This window comes from Bos mutus, chromosome 12, assembly GCF_027580195.1.
Source record: "Bos mutus isolate GX-2022 chromosome 12, NWIPB_WYAK_1.1, whole genome shotgun sequence".
In the NCBI taxonomy this organism is placed as follows: domain Eukaryota; kingdom Metazoa; phylum Chordata; class Mammalia; order Artiodactyla; family Bovidae; genus Bos; species Bos mutus.
In genome coordinates, this window is record NC_091628.1 from 11,155,673 (window position 1) to 11,169,917 (window position 14,245).

A 14,245-nucleotide genomic window follows, 5' to 3' on the forward strand; every position below is an offset into this window, starting at 1 on the left:
GACTATTTGTTGTGGGTGATGATATATGTGGCAATACCATCAAGTTAAAAAAAAGAGAAGATACCAGTCTCTAAGCAGTATGGTACTATTCTGAGAGAGCTTGCTTATTTCCTCGGTATACCACAATCCAAGCCCTAGGCAGATATTTAAGGAACTATGGATCACTATTCCAACTCAATTATTAAGTTTATTCAACAAGTTTTGGGATATAAAAAAGCAAAAGAATTTTCAAAGAACTTGTTTGCCAAGCTTCTACAACAGCAGAGCTCAGTCTTGTCAGAGGCTGTTGTGAAACATCCTGCCAAGATCCCTTATGAAACGGCTTAAAATGAAATATCTATCAAATGCTTTCCTAAATGAAAAGCTGATTAAAAACAGTCTTTAAAAATCTCCCCAATGCAGGGACTTCCCTGGAAGTCTAGAGGTTTAGACTCTGCACTTCCACGGCAGGGGCCACAGGCTCGATCCTGTGTGCGGTGTCAAAAGAAAAGAGATTCCCCAATGAAGACAATCCTTCTCAAAGGTAAGATGCAAAATGAGCACACTTCCAAGTTGCTTGTACCATTTCTTGGGCCTCCAGTTGAGGCAATACCGGGAACAGGCTGGGGGCCCACTACTCCCACAGCCTTCAGTGTCCCCCTGCACTCCGAGGCCACTTCAAAGAACACACAGACTAAGCACAGTGCACTTGCTCCAGAAACCTCTCTTTCAGAGAAATTCCTGTGCCCTCTTTTCCGATCAGAATGCTGTCGAAGCCTCATCCTATGAAGACACCACTTCCAAATGACTTCCTTCACCTTTGATTTAAAAAACAAAAACTCGAGACCTTACTCTATCAGAACAGGATCTGACAATATTTACCATGCAGAAAACGCACCAGAAATACACACAGTGAAAACAGGATGTAACTTTAAGCGCTCAGGCTCTAGAGTCAGAATGACCCTATTTAAGGCCAGACTGTACAGCGTGGCCTGGGTGCTTGAACTCAGGCAAATTATTCAGTCTCTCTAGGGTTTAGTTTTTGTGTCCAACTAAAATAAGAATAAGAATATCTTCAAGCTGTAAAAATTCAATAACATGTAAATATATCACTTATACTGCATGGCATATATTAAGCATTCAATATATCTTCTTGATGATTAAAAATCCTTCAATGTTTGATTTAGATAAAAGCAAGCACTCTTAAAACTTGACTTACCACAAACATATATATATGCACACACATACAAATCAAATCACACTGTACACACTTTAACACTGTTACATGTAAACTGCATCTCAATATAGCTGTTTGTTGTGTGTGTGAGTGGGGGATTGACTTACTGAAATCTTACACTGACAAGCATGGTTTTCGTTTTGTTTTGTAATGTGGCCATGACACTCCACATGTGGGATCTTAGTTCCCTGACCAGGGATCAAACCCAAGCCCTCTGCATTGGAAGCATGGAATCTTAACCACTGGATAGCCAAGGCAGTCCTTTTTGTTTTGCTTGTGGTAAGAATAAGTCCTCTCAGAAAACTAGTGCATGAAATACTATAATCTATGGTTTTTCCAGTGGTCATGTATGGATGTGAGAGTTGGACTGTGAAAAAAGCTGAGAGCCTAAGAATTGATGCTTTTGAACTGTGGTGTTGGAGAAGACTCTTGAGAGTCCCTTGGACTGCAAGGAGATCCAACCAGTCCATTCTGAAGGAGATCAGCCCTGGGATTTCTTTGGAAGGAATGATGCTAAAGCTGAAACTCCAGTACTTTGGCCACTTCATGCGAAGAGTTGACTCATTGGAAAAGAGTCTGATGCTGGGAGGGATTGGGGACAGGAGGAGAAGAGGACGACAGAGGATGAGACGGCTGGATGGCATCACCGACTCGATGGCCGTGAGTCTGAGTGAACTCCGGGAGTTGGTGATAGACAAGGAGGCCTGGCGTGCTGTGATTCATGGGGTCACAAAGAGTCGGACACGACTGAGCGACTGAACTGAACTGAACTGAATGTGGCTATCAGTACCAGCAAATAACATTTAGCTTCAACTAAAAGCAAAAGCTGGATACATATGTGTGTTCATGTTACGCAAATTTATCAAACTGCACACTTACGGTCCGTGTATCCTTGTGTTTATGCTATACTCCAATAAAAAGTTTAAAGAGCAGAGGTTCATATGCTAGGAGAAACAAAACTTGAAAATGTCTTCAACTCAGTATTCTCTAGTTCCCTCAGCTCTGAGCACGGTCCTCCCAGAGAGGTGAAAGGAGTGCAGCTAGGGGGAGGAGACTTGAGACCAGGCCAAACACTGGAGTAACCTTTCTTCATCCCCTCCTACGGAATGCAACAAAATGCAAGAAAACCTTTAGCCACAGCACATCTTGGTGAATACACATGCACAAAATTAGGGTGACTGGGGAACAAAATGAGTCAAAATCATAATCCTTTATACAAGCTCCCATGGTATATTTTTTTTAATTATTCTGGAGGACTTCTCTGGTGATGCAGTGGATAAGAATTCTCCTGCCAATACAGGGTTTGATCTCCTGCCAAACGTGGGTTTGATCCCTGGTCTGGGAAGATCCCACATGCCATGGAGCAACTGAGCCCATGGGCCACAACTAGTGAGCCTGTGCTCTGGAGCCCGTGAAAGCAACTACTCCAGCCCGCGTGCCTTACAGCCTGTGCTTGGTAACAAGAGAAGCCACTGCAATGAGAAGCCCTCGCACTGCAACTAGAGAAAGCCTGCATCCAGCCCAGCACAGCCAAGAATAAAATAAAAAAATACTATTTTAGGGGATAGATTAATATATGAACATATCTGTATTTCAAGAGTATAAAACATCACCATTGCCCTTTCTATATAGTTTCCCATCCCCAATAACTTCCACTGTTACCAATTTCCAAAGTGCATTTTAAATGTTTTCAGGAACTGATGCACATAAAACAAGCCAGGATTGTGCAACTGGTCTCTGGGACTCAGCAATAAGTCCTTGGAAAAGGATTCTTCACAGCCAGATTCTCAGCACACTTTCAAAGTCTGTCATTAAAACAGCTTCATTATCTGCAATTGAAACACTTCTGTTGACTGACTCAAGCTCTCTTTATAGGAACTGAACCCTTCTAGTCTCATTTTAAAAGAAAAGGAAAAGCTGTTTTAGCAACCAGGCAGCAAGTCTTAGGGAGCTGCAGTGCACCACACACTGGTCTAATCCATAAAGTTTTCCTGACTGAAAGTGTAGTGCATAAATCTAGTTTTTAAATTTTTTAATACTTAAATGTACTGGGGGAAAAGCAAAAATCCTACTTATCACAAGTGTAATCCTATAAAAGGCTACCTACTTAATATTCTTCCAGATTCTTTTTTTCCTTCAAGGTTCCTTTTTATCTCTGATATAGGTTACGCCTCTGGACTTTCTCAAGTCAAAGACTCAACTCCAGTGCAGGTGCTGTCACTTTACAGCTGTGTTTCTGGGCAAACATACCCTTCATTCCTCCAGAGATGCCTCTCTACAAAGACGCTCTTTAGTCAGAAAAGGAAAATCAGTTGCCGTACTGTACACAGTGTGTTGTGAGGATCAAAAGAGAAAATGCACACTGCATACAGAACCTGTAAAGCTAAGAGACAATAAACAGCACTTTATATAGTTAGATGGGCTTCCCTGGCAGCTCAGACAGTAAAGAATCTGCCTGCAATGTGGGAGACCCGGGTTCCATCCCTGAGTCGACAAGATCCCCTGGAGGAGGAAATGGCTTACCACTCCAGTACTCTTGCCTGGAAAATCCCATGGGCAGAGGAGCCTGGCGGGCTACAGTCCATGGGGTCGCAACGAGTTGGACATGACTGAGCGACGAACACTTTCATATGGTTAGACAAACACCCATCTTGAAATTAGCATACTGGTCATGTGTGCATGCATATGTTTTGCCAGGTTAAAAACGAATTAGGGAACTTCTCTCTTTGACTTGAAACTGTTTAAATGATTCACTAAAGTTTAAGATAACTCATGCACCAAAAACTCTTCGGGGCTACCAGTTTTATGCATATGGAGATTGTTCCCTGGCAATTTCTTCAGGTTGTTGTTACTAGTACATTTTCATTTTAAACAAATTACCAAATATTGATCACTATTGCACATTGTAAAAAGTTAAAAATATTTCAATGCACTAGCTCAAGCTGTGTATAAAATTCCTACACAGTTCTGTATCATCTTTTTTTTTAAACCTTTAAAATCGTATTTAGCTTATTTTTAAAATATATAAATTCTAAAAATATATCAAGAGTATCTGATAAGGACTTTTTATAACTTTCAGTTCTTCCAACATTCCCAAAATGCATCCCTGACAACAATATCGCTGGGCATAGGGGCAAGAGGGTAGGGACAGGGTGCTGGGGGCAGGAGTGGGGACAGAGGGGGCAGTTTGAGATAGTCACTGATGAGGGGCGACCCCTCAGTGTGAGTCAAATTACAACTGGAACTCAGTCATATAACTGTCCACCACAGGCATCACTCCTCACATTTAAATTATTCTTCCATTGTTTCCCCTAAAGCCGTTCTTTCCTCTGTCTCTAGTTCCCATATAAGCCCTTGTCCTAAACACTCATTTATTTTGCTTTCTTTTCTCCTCTCTTTTGTTCCACTGATACAACATAAGAGATAAGCCTCATTAAACTATCTTCTAGAGAAAAAGAATGGAAATATGATGAAAGATAAGAATTTACCAAGTTTAAATTTTAGGGCTCTAAAAACCTAAGTGGTTTAATCACTGGTTGCCCAAAAGCATTCTTTGTTTCTTTTCCAAGATGATGATGATTCCTCATACATTTCCTTTTTCCATATGGGCACCCTGGCTTTTAAAGCATCAATGGCATAGCTCACAGCTTCAAGGGATGCAGCCCTGTGGGCTGCTGCTGCTGCTGCTAAGTCGCTTCAGTCATGTCCGACTCTGTGTGACCCCATGGACGGCAGCCCACCAGGCTCCCCCGTCCTTGGGATTCTCCAGGCAGGAACACTGGAGTGGGTTGCCATTTCCTCCTCCAATGCATGAAAGTGAAAAGTCAAAGTGAAGTCGCTCAGTCGTGTCTGACTCTTAGCGACCCCATGGACTGCAGCCTACCAGGCTCCTCCGTCCATGGGATTTTCCAGGCAAGAGTACTGGAGTGGGGTGCCACTGCCTTCTCCCCTGTGGGCTGAGGGCACAGCAATGGTAACGTTTGCTTCTGTCACTGGAACCAAGCCAAGTCGATGAAACACTTCTGTGTGTTTGACTGGCCATTTCTGTCTAATGTCACGACAAATTTTTCTTATCTCATTTTCTGCCATTGGTAGATACGCTTCATACTCTAAGCTAATGACTTTTTTCCCTTCAAAATTATTTCTTGTAGTCCCAACAAATAGGGATATTGCGCCACAGAGTGGAGAAATCACCAGCTGTGAGACTTCATCTACTGAAAGCTTCTCAGGTATGAATTTTATTATATCTTTAGATTTCTCTTCAACTTCATTCATATCTTTTCCAGGTGGCTCAAAAGCACTACCCTCCACTAATGGGAGGGATAATGGCAATTTCGTCTCCTGATTGAAGCAGGAGGAGCTGATCTCCAAGCTCGATATATTCTTGACGCACAGCAAATATCACCTGATTTGTGACATCAGCCAATCCTGGATGGCGTGTTTCTATCTCATTCCACAGCTGCAATGCTTTTATTTCTTGTGGCACAGAAATGGTCTCTGAGTGAATTCCTGCTATTTCAGCACTTTTTGCAAAATACAACACTTCCACCTGGCCCCGGGGGACCATCCCGCCAGGGAAGTCTCCCCCGGTATCCCAGCTGTGGAAGCCTGTATCATCTCTTAATAGAAATATAAACCAACAAATCAAGTTCTGTCAAAAAATTAATAAGGAAATAAATAAGTGGATAATAAGGCAAACTATCCACATTCTAAAAGGATGCTATTAAATCAGAATAGGAATCCAGATAACCTTAGTAAATAAGCCAGGTTATTTTGAACACAACTCTGGGTACCTCTGTAACCCTGCTCTGGAAATCTATATGGTTCTGCTGCTGCTGCTGATGCTGTCGCTCCAGTCGTGTCCAACTCTGTGCGACCCCATAGACGGCAGCCCACCAGGCTCTGCCATCCCTGGGATTCTCCAGGCAAGAACACTGGAGTGGGTTGCCATTTCCTCCTCCAATGCATGAAAGTGAAAAGTGAAAGTGAAGTCATTCAGTCGTGTCCGACTCTTAGCGGCCCCATGGACTGCAGCCCACCAGGCTCCTCCATCCATGGGACACTCTCCAGGCAAGAGTACTGGAGTGGGGTGCCATTGCCTTCTCCGAATATAGTTCTTCTGGTTATCCAATAATAAATTCAAGATGATAGTCTACTAGAGAAAATGCAAAAAGCACTATATCACAGGGTGATTTGTGAGAATCGAAGTGTATGTGGAGAAGACTTTGTAAGCTATATAGACCCCTACCAAAAGTTAGGCAGTGTTATTTTTACACTTTACAATACAACAGGTAATGTTTTCCTGGCACAGAGATTAATATCCAAAGCAACATCAGGGCCCAAAATTTTAATACATGCTTCTTTTAAAGATTTTTTTTTTTTAATGTGGGCCATTTTTAAAGTCTTTTATTGAACCTGTTACAATATTGCTTCTGTTTTATGTTTTGGCCACAAGGTATGTGGGATCTAGTGCTTCCCAGGTGGCACTAGTGGTAAGGAACCCACCTGCCAATGCAGGAGATGCAAGAGACGTGGGTGCGATCCCTGGGTTGGGAAGATCCTCTGGAGGAGGGCAGGGCAACCCACTCCAGTATTCTTGCCTGGAGAATCCTATGAGCAGAGGAGCCTGGCGAGCTACAGTCAGTAGAGTAAGACATGACTAAAGCAACTTAGCACGCACACGACTCCCCAACCAGGGATCGAACCTGTACCCGCTGCATTGGAAGGTCAAGTCTGAACTACTGGACTACCCGGGAAGTCCCAGTACATGCTTCAATCAGTCCCCTCACTTCTCCAATGTCCTAGTTTCTTTATAATTATGTACCTTCTATATCATGATGTAGATAAATATTACATTATAGCCAGTGGCTTTGTACAAGGGAAAAATGATTCAAATTCCTGGTAATAATTACCATAGTCAAAGTCCTTCCTTAGTCTGATTAAAAAGAAACTCATTATGATGCTGTGTAAAAAGTATCCTCCAGTTTCTATCTTTGAGAGCTCGTCACTAAATGATAAACTAGAATAAAAAATAAAATGATATTCTTAATATGGAGGCGGTAAGGGTGGTGATGATGATGATGAAAACAGTTACTATGTTAAGTACTTCATATGGCTCATGCCAGTTACCCCCACAACACTGTGCTGCTGTCCTGCTGACACTTGTCAGCCAGAGGCAGAGCTGAAATCTGAACCCAGGCAATCTGACTCCAGAGTCCACAAGCTTAATCACTGGTAGACTACAAGTACAGGATCCTACAGATAAACCACAGTCATAATGAAAGTTTCATCACAGCTAAAGTATGGGTTGTAAATACACACACACACACACACACACACACACACATATTTCCTAATGTACACTGCGTTAGAGCTCCAGCTGAAAAAATTAGTTATTTCTGTTGGCTCTAGTAGACATGAGTGTTTCTAAAGAAGCCTTTTCTCTTGCACAGCACCATGAAAACTAGAAAGGTCTAAGTAAAATGTTCTTTTCTCCAGACTTCCCCAAGATAATGTTTTAAATTTCACTGTAAACCCCTGTGAAGCTGACTTAGCTAGGTCTAATCTCATTTTTTTAGGTCTTTCATGACAATTGGCCTTATTTAGTCTTTGCCCAGAGTTTTCTCTTCAGCCAGGATAAATTACAATTTGGCCATGAATCTTGAAAAAAGTAAAATAATAATTGAAAACAACCTTAGGTTTTGTTTTGTTTTTTTTTTAACTAGAGTGCCCTCTTAAAAAGTTTAATATACCGGCGGGGGGTATGTTATCTGTGTATGTGTGTGTATCATCTGTGTGTGTGTGTGTATGAACAGAGTCAATTTTACAAAATTGGGTTTAACCAAAAAAAGGTAAATTTTGGGAGGTGTAGAAGGCAGTGACACCCCACTCCAGTACTTTTGCCTGGAAAATCCCATGGACGGAGGAGCCTGGTGGGCTGCAGTCCATGGAGTCAAGAAGAGTCAGACACGACTGAGCGACTTCACTTTCACTTTTCACTTTCATGCATTGGAGAAGGAAATGGCAACCCACTCCAGTGTTCTTGCCTGGAGAATCCCAAGGACTGGGAGCCTGGTGGACTGCCGTCTATGGGGTCGCGCAGAGTCGGACATGACTGAAGCGACTGAGCAGCAGCAGTAAGTTTTAACCAGGTTTAAATATTTACTTGCAAACTAACTAGGCAACATCACAACAGTCACTACTGGACTGATAAATGTTCAAAATATGCAGATTCCATATAACTCAAAGAATTTAAGTATAATCATATTTAAAGAGGTAATTTCTACTTCTAAAAGATGAAGCTTGACAAGACTCTTACATACACATAATTCATAAAATAAAATGAAGCACAGCATTTGCAAACATAGTAGTTTGGCTACAACGAAACTAAGAATGAAATGTGACACTAGCTGATCACAGACAATGACAGAAATTAGTCACTGAACAATTCCAGATCACACTATGTCAAAAGAAACTTAACATGTTACAATGTCAAAGGACAGTGCTCCCCTACAGAATTAATCTCCCAGATTTTTAAAATCCTGAATGACAAATTTATTGGCTTATCCTAGAAACACATCAGTCATATTCAAGTATCAAAGAAAAAATCAGAAAACATTTTTTATAAAAACAGAGTGCATGAATTTGTCTGGTATTCAAGTCATAGAAACTGCCTTCGCTTCCTCCCTCATCCAAGACAACTGAGTGACAGAGAGCTCAGAGTGCAACACGACAAACTTCAAGGCTTCTCTGTTATTTACCTCAGGCCATTAACACGGCAACCACCACATTCACTGACTGTGTCCTTTGTGCCAGGCTCTGACTAAATGTTTTACGTAAACATTTAAAGCTCATAATCTTGGGACATAGCTTTCACTTTTGGAAGAGGAAATCAGAGTTCAGTGCAATTTAAAATCTCGTCTCAAGTCACATAGTAAGTGGCGGAGCCCCGTTTCCAAGTTGATACTCTTGATGTCACATCACAAAGACTCTTCATTGACAAGAGGTGGGAACAGATTATATAGATAGATCGCTGGTCATCACAATTCTTCTTTCCAAGAAAATAATGGCATAATATTAAGAATTCTGGTTACTGTGTTCAAAAAAATTCTGCCTGTATTCTACTTATTTAATATCAGGCATATTAGATTTATGAACATTATTAGGGGCATCGCTTTGCTAAATTCACATTTTAACAAACCTTTAACAATCAGTTTTCTTTTTACTTCACTAAATCAAGGACATTATCTTCATCAATAATCTCCAAATAGTCTTGAAGATGACAATGGCTTTAAAAAAGGGAAAGGCCAGTAACACAGTAATACCATCTGCTTATATGTCTTATTCTATATGCATTATGTGTTAAGTGAAATAGAAAGGGGGCAAAAAATTTCAAGATTATATAGATAAACTGAGTTACATCAAAGAGGTACTATTTAGTCAGCAAGGCAGCTCTGGGTGACAGAGTACTTACTTTCTGGGAGATCAGAGATTGCTAATTCTATTCTTTCTCTCTCTCTCTGTCACACACACACACACACACACAAATCTGATGCACACACAAACAGAACACAGAACACAAACCTCACTGAAAAAACAGCATTCTTCTGAAAGGTATATAAAGTGTATAACTGCAACATAGTATTAACAATACAATGGAGCATTATTCAGTAACAAAAAGAAGGCGGGACTGATTGATGCTACAACAGGGATGAACTCTACACTCTACTAAGTGAAAGAAGTCAGTCATAGGAGACCACACTCTGCATGCCACTTAGAGAAATGTGCAGAAGAGTCAAATCCACAGAGACAAAAAGCAGATTAGTGGTTGCCAATGGAGGGGGGGACATGGAGGGAAGAATACCGCATGAATGAGTACAGGCTTCTTTTGGAGGTAATAAAAATGTACCAAAGTTGGTTATGGTGATGGATGCACAGCTCTGTTTACATAGTAAAAGCCACTGAATTACACATTTTAAATAGGTAAATTATATGGCATATAAGTTATATCTCTATTAAACTGTTTTTTAGGGAATTGCCTGGTGGTCCAGGGAGTCCCTGGTGGTTAGGACTCTGCGCTTTCACTACCAAGGGCCTGGGTTCAATTCCTGGTCAGGAAACTAAGATCCCTCTGTCAGACTTTATTTTTTGGGCTCCAAAATCACTGCAGATGGTGACTGCAGCCATGAAATTAAAAGACGCTTACTCCTTGGAAGAAAAGTTATGACCAACCTAGATAGCATATTCAAAAGCAGAGACATTACTTTGCCAACAAAGGTCCACCTAGTCAAGGCTATGGTTTTTCCAGTGGTCATGTATGGATGTGAGAGTTGGACTGTGAAGAAAGCTGAGCAATGAAGAATTGATGCTTTTGAACTGTGGTGTTGGAGAAGACTCTTGAGAGTCCCTTGGACTGCAAGAAGATCCAACCAGTCCATTCTGAAGGAGACCAGCCCTGGGATTTCTTTGGAGGGAATGATGCTGAAGCTGAAACTCCAGTACTTTGGCCACCTGATGCAAAGAGTTGACTCATTGGAAAACACCCTGATGCTGGGAGGGATTGGGGGCAGGAGGAGAAGGGGACGACAGAGGATGAGATGGCTGGATGGCATCACCGACTCAATGGACGTGAGTTTGAGTGAACTCTGGGAGTTGGTGATGGACAGGGAGGCCTGGCATACTGCAATTCATGGGGTCGCAAAGAGTCCGACATGACTGAGCGACTGAACTGAACTGAATTAGGCAGGTGGTGCAGCCAAAAAAAAAAAAGGCAAAACTGAAGAAATCCCTGTTATCAAATAGAATGAATAACATTTTCCTTTTGCTAATATAAAAAATGCAAAATATAATTTTTCCACATTTAAAACTGCCTTTTTTTTTTTTTTCCCATTTATGTGTATCACGGGCTGACGTTATCCAAATACAGTTGTGTAAGGCACAAGCTGCCTTGCAACTCCCGGCTTTAGTATTTATAGGCAAGTTGCTCTCCTCTGAGCCTCACTTACCCTTCTGTAAAGGAAGAATTAGAATACGTATTTCAAAGATTGTTGTAAGGATTAAATAGGATAATCTATGCAAAGCACATAGGAGAGTATGCAGAGCAAAATGCTAGTGAACATCAGTTACTAAAATTCAAAACTGAATGCTTCTGGAGCCAAACTGGTCCATGTCCTACCCTATACAATGATCTCATCCATATTCATTTTAAGACATTGTCACAGGGCCTCAGTGTGATGGTTGGAGGACATTTAGAGGAAACCTCTGCAAAAGAGAGTAATAAGTTCCTACTCCCCTCACTAACTCTTCTTTCTTACCAACTATCAGCTTTCTTGCTGCCAATAGTTGGTAGGGAGGTAAGACAGGCCAAACTCCAGGCCACGGGTAGGGCTGGCCCTTCACATAATCTGCCTTATTCAAAGTCAGACTTTTCCAAAAGATAATAAGGCTTGTCACTGGGGGCTCTATTGCATAACCCCTTTGATAAAGGCTTTGCAAAATGTACAGAACAAGCAATCAACATCGCTGGTGGCACAGTGGATGAGAGTCCGCCTGCCAGTGCAGGCAGGTTCAATCCTTGGTCGGGGAAGACTCCAAATGCTGTGGAGCAACTAAGCCCGTGTGCCTCAACTACTGAGCCTGTGCTCTAGAGCCCAGGAACTGCAACTCCTGAAGCCCATGCATCCAGAGCCTGAGCTCTGCAACAAGAGAAATGACCATAATGAGAAGCCCACACACTGCAACAAGAGGAGCCCCACTTGCTGCAACTTGAGAAAGCTCATGCAAAGCAATGAAGGCTCAGTGCCGCCAAAAAAGAAAAACTTTTTAAAAAGAAACAAGCAATCTCTGTATGTTAGTTTTACAGATGGTCAAACTTTTAATGTATCTGATAAATGTGAACTGCCAAGATTAAGAATGAGGATGACAGGAACAGACAGAGCAGTTGGTATACCTGGAACTCTAAGTAAATAACAGAGGATCTATCTATCCATGTACAGGTTAGTAACATGATTTCAACTTCCTGCCTCCAAACACTGGTGCTGAACAAGCTACACACGGAACACTGTCAACACATTTCTTCTACTCGAAGGTAAACTAACTTCCTGGCTTAACAGAATTTTACCATTGCAACTAAAAAATGGCAGGTTGACGTGATCTATACTTTTCTCAGTGAACAAAATATGACCTTATTCTCAAGACACAATCATGTCAAAAACTCCTTCTCTACAACTTGAATGAGTATCTCAAGAAATATGAAAACTTTCAATGGATACTTACTTATTGATAATTTCAATAACAAAAGTTATACGAGGTGGCTTTCACTAAACACATTTAACAGAATAGTTCCAAATACATTTTCAGAAAACAAAAAAAACCTCCATGAATATTTGCTTCTGGTCTCAGAATGGTGCTGACACGCCACACTGCCCATGCACTAAGTGAGAATGTGGACAAACAGGTCCCAGGGGGGAAAAAAATTGTAGTCAAGAGAGCTGTGGGGCAAGATATCACCTTTCATTCAAAGGCTTTCTGATGCAATAAGGGCCATAACAGAAACATACATAGATAGCCCACATCATTTTGCCAATAGGATTAAGAGAAGAAAAATCTTTAAGACCACTCAGCCAATCAATGTATTATCAGTTCAGTCACTCAGTCGTGTCCAACTCTTTGCAACCCCTTGGACTGCAGCATGCCAGGCCTCCCTGTCCATCACCAACTCCAGGAGCTGGCTCAAACTCATGTCCATTAAGTCAGTGATGCCATCCAACCATCTCATCCTCTGTTGTCCCCTTCTCCTCCTGCCTTCAATCTTTCCCAGCATCGATCTTTTCCAATTGAGTCAGTTCTTCTCATCAGGTGGCCAAAGTACTGAAGCTCCAGCTTCAGTATCAGTCCTTCCAATGAATATTCAGGACTGATTTCCTTCAGAATGGACTGGATGTATCTCCTTGCTATCCAAGGGACTCTCAAGAGTCTTCTCCAGCACCACAGCTCAAAAGCATCAATTCTTCAGTGCTCAGCTTTCATTATAGTCTAAATCGTCTAAATCTCACATCCATACATGACTACTAGAAAAACCATAGCTTGGACTAGATGGACCTTTGAAAGCAAAGGTCTGCTTTTTAATATGCTGTCCAAGTTGGCCATAACTTTTCTTTCAAGAAGCAAGTGTCCTTTGATTTCATGGCTGCAGTCACCATCTGCAGTGATTTTGGAGCCCCCAAAAATAAAGTATGTCACTGTTTCCATTGTTTCTCCATCTATTTGCCATGGAGTGATGGAACCGGATGCCACGATCTTAGTTTTTTGAATGTTGAGTTTTAAGCCAGCTTTTTCACACTCCTCTTTCACTTTCATCAAGAGGCTCCTTAATTCCTCTTCACTTTGTGCCATAAGGGTGGTGTCATCTGAACATCTGAGGTTATTGATAATTCTCCTGGCAACCTTGATTTCAGCTTGTGCTTCATATAAATTATTTTAAAGGCATGGAGACTACCAAGAGGGGAAGGCAGCCCTTTCTTCAAGTAGCACTTATCTGGGAAGTTCATGTATATATAAAAAATTTAACATGGCAAATGTATGACGATGACATTAAGTCATGCAGGAATAACAGAATAAACTTGTTAATCACTTAAGAGATTATTTTAGGTTAAGCTCCCAGAAAAAGTAGGTTTTGTCCTAAGATTCTGAAAGATGGTTAGAACTTAGAACAGGTAACAGGTATGGATGTGGAAGGTCAAACAGTGGGGAAGCAGGAAAGCAATTGGGAAAATTATACAGTGGGTTGGCAAAATTAACACAGTACAAGAAAGAAAAGAGCCTGAAACAGTCACACTATGAAAAGCTTCTAACCGAAAGTTAAGATTTTTAGATTGATTATACAGTCAAGAGAAATCTATCAAAAGTTTTGGTATATTCTACTCTTTTGAAACATTTCCTCTTCTTCATCTGTCAAATAAATGAGATCTTCCTTCAAGATCCAGCTCACCAAATGTAATTTCCACAGGGAAGCTTTCCCAAAGTTGCAGT

At 41.3% G+C, this 14,245-nt stretch overlaps 2 protein-coding genes across 6 annotated transcripts in view; both read right to left on the minus strand.

Annotated features, from left to right (window-relative positions):
- Nucleotides 1-14,245, minus strand: part of ELF1 (E74 like ETS transcription factor 1) — a 121,484-nt gene that overhangs the window by 37,201 nt on the left and 70,038 nt on the right. The gene's annotated exons all lie outside the window — the stretch shown is intronic.
- LOC102281234 (molybdopterin synthase sulfur carrier subunit) lies at nt 5,379-6,001 on the minus strand. The gene has a single exon (XM_070380830.1). It carries the CDS (start codon nt 5,781-5,783, stop codon nt 5,517-5,519), a length of 267 nt encoding a protein of 88 aa, XP_070236931.1. The 5' UTR covers nt 5,784-6,001; the 3' UTR covers nt 5,379-5,516.

Bases quoted from the DNA above. Each gene is read 5' to 3' on its own strand.
- LOC102281234 (XM_070380830.1), bottom strand. From the start codon at position 5,783: ATGGTCCCCCGGGGCCAGGTGGAAGTGTTGTATTTTGCAAAAAGTGCT.